The 6,057-nt window shown below is 37.0% G+C and overlaps 1 protein-coding gene across 2 annotated transcripts; it reads right to left on the bottom strand.

The window, feature by feature from the left end:
* Positions 1-3,235: 3,235 nt before the first annotated feature.
* On the bottom strand, positions 3,236-5,844 carry LOC100819782 (B3 domain-containing transcription factor VRN1). Of its 2 annotated transcripts, none has more exons than XM_003551281.5 (5): positions 5,622-5,844; positions 4,424-4,895; positions 4,061-4,182; positions 3,705-3,984; positions 3,236-3,629 (listed from the first exon to the last, which is right to left on the bottom strand). In XM_003551281.5, the coding sequence occupies exons 1-5, from the start codon at positions 5,709-5,711 to the stop codon at positions 3,559-3,561; spliced, it is 1,035 nt and encodes a 344-aa protein (XP_003551329.1). In that variant the 5' UTR covers positions 5,712-5,844; the 3' UTR covers positions 3,236-3,558. The 2 variants fall into 2 exon arrangements, with proteins under 2 accessions (XP_003551329.1, XP_014625797.1); XM_014770311.3 differs by lacking the exon at positions 5,622-5,844 and adding an exon at positions 5,482-5,615.
* Positions 5,845-6,057: the final 213 nt, after the last annotated feature.

Below are 6,057 nucleotides of genomic sequence, written 5' to 3'. Positions count from 1 at the left end.
TGGATTTTGTTTTGGGGCTGCCAAAAACAAGCAATGGTAGAGATTCCATTTTTGTGGTTGTTGATAGGTTTTCTAAAATGGCTCATTTTATTCCATGTAAAAAAGTTGATGATGCTTCCCATGTGGCTGATTTGTTTTTCAAGGAGATTGTGAGACTCCATGGTTTGCCAAGGAGCATTGTTAGTGATAGGGACTCTAAGTTCCTAAGCCATTTTTGGAGGACTTTGTGGAGCAAGTTGGGCACTAAATTGTTATTTTCAACCACTTGTCACCCACAAACCGATGGGCAAACGGAAGTTGTTAATAGGACTTTGGGAACTTTGCTTAGGACAGTTTTGAGGAAGAACTTAAAAACTTGGGAAGCTTGTTTACCCCATGTTGAATTTGCTTACAATAGAGCTGTTCATAGCACCACTAATTGTTCTCCTTTTGAAGTTGTTTATGGTTTTAACCCACTAACTCCTCTTGATCTTTTGCCTATGCCTAATGTTTCTGTTTTTAAGCATAAAGAAGGTCAAGCAAAGGCGGACTATGTGAAGAAGCTTCATGAGAGAGTCAAAGATCAAATTGAGAGGAAAAATAAAAGCTATGCTAAACAAGCCAACAAAGGGAGAAAGAAGGTTGTCTTCGAACCCGGAGATTGGGTTTGGGTGCACATGAGAAAAGAAAGGTTTCCGGAACAAAGGAAATCAAAGCTTCAACCAAGGGGAGATGGACCATTTCAAGTGCTTGAAAGAATCAATGACAATGCTTACAAAGTTGAGCTGCCCGGTGAGTATAATGTTAGTTCCACCTTCAATGTCTCTGATTTATCTCTTTTTGATGCAGATGGAGAATCCGATTTGAGGACAAATCCTTCTCAAGAGGGAGAGAATGATGAGGACATGACCAAGAGCAAGGGCAAGGATCCACTTGAAGGACTTGGAGGACCTATTGATGAGGACATGACCAAGAGCAAGGGCAAGGATCCACTTGAAGGACTTGGAGGACCTATGACAAGGGCTAGAGCAAGGAAAGCCAAGGACGCTCTTCAACAAGTGCTGTCCATACTATTTGAATACAAGCCCAAGTTTCAAGGAGAAAAGTCCAAGGTTGTGAGTTGTATCATGGCCCAAATGGAGGACTAAATGACACCACTTTATTTCAATTTTAGAGTGTTTAGTTTGTCTAAATAATGGCCCAATCCTTGTAAAGTTGGCTGACCAAAAATATGTTTTGGGTTAATCAACTAAAAGGGCTTTAGTTCAAGTTGTAATAAGGGCCCAATTGGCAACCTAGGCATCAGCCTTTTGGGAGACCAAATGGTGGCTGACTTGTTGGCTGTTGGGGGTGACTTTTGGTTGCCAACAATTTCAGTTACACTCAGCCATTTAGTTTGTTTTAATTCCCTAGGTTAATGGCATTAAGTTATTTTAATTCTAGGTTAGTGGGTCATTACTAAAATCTGCTGTAAAGCTTCTATATAAGCTGAACCATTTTATCAATAAACACAAGTTGAGTTTTATTCAGAAAATTAGAGTTTATCTCTTTTATCTTAGTGAGAGTGATTCTCCTAAATTCTTGAGTGATTCAAGAACACCCTGGCTGTATCAAAAGGACTTTCACAACCTTTGTGTGTTGCCCTCGCTGGAAAGAGTGATTCTTTCCTTCCTTTCATCTTCACCCTTGTTCTTTCAAACCACAATTCCAGAAAATCCACCTCTGCCCAGAATTATCTCGTGGCCATAACTCCCATTTTACGCACTCAAATTAAGTGATTCTTGAGCCTAAATTGATTTTCAAAACGAGACCTTTCACCTCGTTTTGGAATCACCTCATTTGGAGCCCTGTAGCTTCAGTTATTGCCATTTCTATATTTCTGTCCAGCCACCACTTAACCTACATTTTACCATCCCATTCATCCATTTTATGCCAAGAACCACCTTATTAAGACCCACGAAATTAACCACCTTATTTTCCATCCTTTCCTTAATCAATTTCCGCATTTTCCATCAAGGTTTAATCCTAGACGATCCTAAGTCAGTCCTTGTGCCATGAGGGTTCATATCACCAGAAGTCATCGCCTAGAGCATTTTCTGAACATGCTTTGGGTAAGGCCATGAATCATGTGTGGGTCACTACATGCTTGAGGCTTGGTACCTCTTTTTTTTTTTTGTTTCTAGTTGTGTGCCTTCTTCTACAATAGGTGGTTCTAGATGTCTTGATTTATTTGATGACGAGGTGGCATGCTAGTGCTGAAAGCATGAGAAGCCAATCATTTTTTCTACTTTACGCAAGGTAATCTTAATGGGTAGTACTACTACTACAAATAATAAAGTTGTGTGGCATCACAGTTATGCAAATACCAAAACAATAATCATTCATGTGAGTAGAAATAATGAACAAGTGTGGTTGATCTCAATCACTGTTATGTTAAAGCTGCAATGCTACATGGTCACATGTTGTAGTTGATTAAATCCCTTTATACTGCACCCCTTTTGCTTCTAAATGGTAAAGGTCAAATTTTTTGCTTGGCACAATGGCAGAAACTTCTAGTCTCTAGTATGAAAACAAAACCCACAAAAAAAGAAGAAACTTTGGAGACCCAAAATGCCCAAAATCACATTTTTCTAGTTGAAAGCAAAACCCACAAAAAATGGAGGTTTACCAATTTGCGACACTGACGGAGGCTACAAAAGCGACGACACCGGAGAGAGAGCCTTGAGCAATGCCAATGGTGGCTATAGAAGCGGCAACACCGGAGAGAGAGTCATGGCAACATTAGAGAGAGAGCCTTGAGCAACACTAACGGTGGCTACAAAAGTGGGGACATTGGAGAGCGATGCCAATGGTAGCTACAGAAAGGGCAACGAAGTAGAGAAAGAGTCCTTGACCCTTGAGGCTTGAGCGATTAGCGAGTGAGAGTGGCCCAATATCTTCTTTCAGAACGAGACGTCGAGAATGAGTATAACTATCCAAATAGCTATAATTGAGTGACTGAGTACCTTCACTATCCGGATAGTGATAACTGCCTGAACGAGTTCTAAAAAGATTTCAGTTCGGATTTTAAAAATCTGGTTTGGGTTTTTTCTGGATCAATTTTGTTTAGTTACACTATAAATTGGATCGGTTCAATTATTTTGTATAGGCCTATCCCTGAGTATGTGGTTGATTATGATGACTTTTGTTTCTTGACTTTGCCCGATGAGATTTCATTCCACATGCACTTTGTAAAAAAACAAGCAGAAATCATAAGTTGTTAATGTCAACAAGCTTTCGTACATAATATAAGACAATACATAGCAACAATATGTCGGTATTGGACAAGTTTAAAAGCAACATCTAAACAGAATAACTTCTAATTTCAAAAATAGCTATTTCTAACTTTTCAGGTGTTAAGTGAATCGAATAAACTCATTCAAAAACCTGAAGTTATCTCCACTTTCATAAATACATATGTCATCAAGTAGCAGGTAATCCCTACAAAAGCCAAATATTTGGTAGTAGGCTTCAAAAAAAGTGTTGAATCCCGGCCCATGTTAAGCTTCATACAAGAGAACTGAAAGTCTTTGTTGATAATTATTTGGTAGCAGTGATGGTTTTCAATTCTTTTCTCTGACTTTGACAAGCTGCTCTCATTTGACCAGATTCTACAGAAGATAGATGAATATATTTACCAGACATATAAGGAATTGTTGGAATAGAAAAGCAAACATCAATCCTACCTTGAGACGTTGAACAATTTGAACTATCTGTCTCTCTGAAGATGTGAACCAGGAAGGTTAGTTTAGTTCCATGAACGAGTTCAAAGATGCAAACATCACCAACTTTCAAGTTATTGTCCTTGACAAATGCGTTCCATGAGAGTTTAAATCTTATAGCAGTCTTTTGTTTATGGATCTGATACTTTGCAGGCCAAATTCTCCCACTTAACACCTGAAGGCTGATAAGTCTCCGCTTCTTGTGCAAATCAAGGTGACTCCTACAGAACTTCATTGGTAAGTTCTGCCATTGAAAAGAGAAACAGTTATTTTGTTCTTCAACTTATGTTCTACAAGCCAAATCCTTATTTCAAGCTTACCAGACTACCGTGAGAACTGATGTGGGTTCGATGCATGACGGTCAAGAAGAATGGATTACAAGATTTGAAAGAACTTGCTCTATCAAGAGCTGTAACTTGGTTATCCATAGCCTTCGATTTTCCTGCAAAATTACAATTCCGTTCAAGGCATAAATTTTGTGAATCATCTTTCACACTGCTAAAAATTGAAACCTACTAAATGTTTGCAATTTTCAAATGGCTTGCTAGACATACCTGAGGTGCAGGTCATTGAAAATTATCAAATGAAATAAATAAATTAAGAACATAAGTTAATAGTTTGTGTCAACTGTCAACTAATTAAGCTTTTTTATCAAATGCTTAAAGACAAATGAATACTGATACCTTTGCATTTTGTGGCAGTGTGATGCAGAGCCTGCCTTGGCAGTATCATCGTGTTCTCAACTTTAACACACTTGCGACTTCTCATTTGACATTGTTGAAGAAATTCAACTGAGTTAACTTTTCTCTTTTGACCTGATCTGTGACACTCCAAATGTTCATCACCTGGAGATTCATTTCCTTTTCTATTGGAGGCTGTTTTACCTTTTATTATTTCGGTAGGGTACTCAATCTCTAAGGCACTCAAATCAAAGATGTGTACCTGAAAATGAGAAGTTACATCCCATCTGAAAACCAAAAGATGGCCATGAGCTAGAGAGTGATACTCTGCAAACTCTTTCCATCCCTTTTGAAACCATATTTTACCGTCACGTTTTTTCAAAATCATTTTCCATTCAGCACCATTTGGAGTCTTCAGAAATAGAGTATTTTGTAAGCGTTTTCCATATTTCTTCACAAACTTATTTGGGATCATCTGTCAACAACATCAGATGTGTATGTTAAAGCTAAGAAAGGTGTTATCTTGCATTAATTTAAACTAACATCCCTCAAATTTATACAAGAAGACGAGGGAAGGAAGGCAACTAAATATGACATGAGGAATAAGGGTGGCTCATTATAAATATTGAATCTAACATAAAAGCTCCTTAAGGAAGCTCTGAGCCACTAATCTAAAGGCCATCAGCAACCAAAAAGGAAAAAAACATTCAGAAAACGAAAAGAACCAAATCAATAATACTAAATACTTGAAGCTTACAAAACAAATTATCTATATAGTAATTCTTAATCCTAATTAATTTAATCCTGTACAGTCAGTTAGTTGTTAATATATATATCTACTCATGTTGTATAACCAACTTTGGCGAATGAGTGAAGAGATAGAGAAAGTACGACACAAATAAAATTTGTTATTAAAAAAATTACAAAATTTACCATCGATATCGGTAGTATTGTTCTCAGCACATGCTAAATAGCCAGATTATTATTGTTATTAAAAAAATTATAAAAAATATATAAGAAAACAGAAAAGAAATGGTGATCACAGGAGCATGTTTATATACCAAGGTCCATAATCAAAGGTCTGCATGCTATCATTTTTTTAAGCGCGACCCAAATTCACATTAGATACGATGCATGTGATAAAAACATAAACCTCTAATTCAAGAAAAAATGTATAAAAAATTGAAATGCTTTAGCTTACTAGCTTTCCTTCATGAACATTGTGAGCGGTTATGATCTTGAAAAAGTGGATTGGCTTCACCAGAAGTTGTTGAGGAAATGTAGCAGCCATGTATCAGCTGAATAAACCCAGAAATAGCAACTTTTGCAAAAGTAATGGTTTTTGTTTTTTTTTCGTAAACATACACAACATGCAGTTCTTTACTACCCGGACCTTTCATTCTGTGGTTGGTGTGATTGGCTTTCAATACTTCATTTATTTCCCTGACCTGCCAATGTATCTCCCTACTTTATTTTCACCAACCAATGGTCAACGGAATTGGTGAAGTGGGTTACCATCAACATGTTTAACTTGCTACTTGATGTTTTTTTTTTGTTGAAATATATTTTTAAAATGAGGAGATATATTGTGTAGAGAAAATTCATAAATATTTTATGGCTATAATATGTTTTAGGTC

Source organism: Glycine max, chromosome 18 (genome assembly GCF_000004515.6).
Source record: "Glycine max cultivar Williams 82 chromosome 18, Glycine_max_v4.0, whole genome shotgun sequence".
In the NCBI taxonomy this organism is placed as follows: Eukaryota; Viridiplantae; Streptophyta; class Magnoliopsida; order Fabales; family Fabaceae; genus Glycine; species Glycine max.
The sequence above is the reverse complement of the archived record's forward strand: the minus strand, read 5'-3'. Positions and strand labels throughout refer to the sequence as shown.

Coding starts and splice junctions, on each gene's coding strand:
- LOC100819782 (XM_003551281.5), bottom strand. CDS start 5,711: ATGGCTGCTACATTTCCTCAACAACTTCTGGTGAAGCCAATCCACTTT. Junction 4,183..4,423: donor CACTGCCACAAAATGCAAAG/GTATCAGTATTC, acceptor GTAATTTTGCAG/GAAAATCGAAGGCTATGGAT. Junction 3,985..4,060: donor TCAGTTCTCACGGTAGTCTG/GTAAGCTTGAAA, acceptor TTTCAATGGCAG/AACTTACCAATGAAGTTCTG.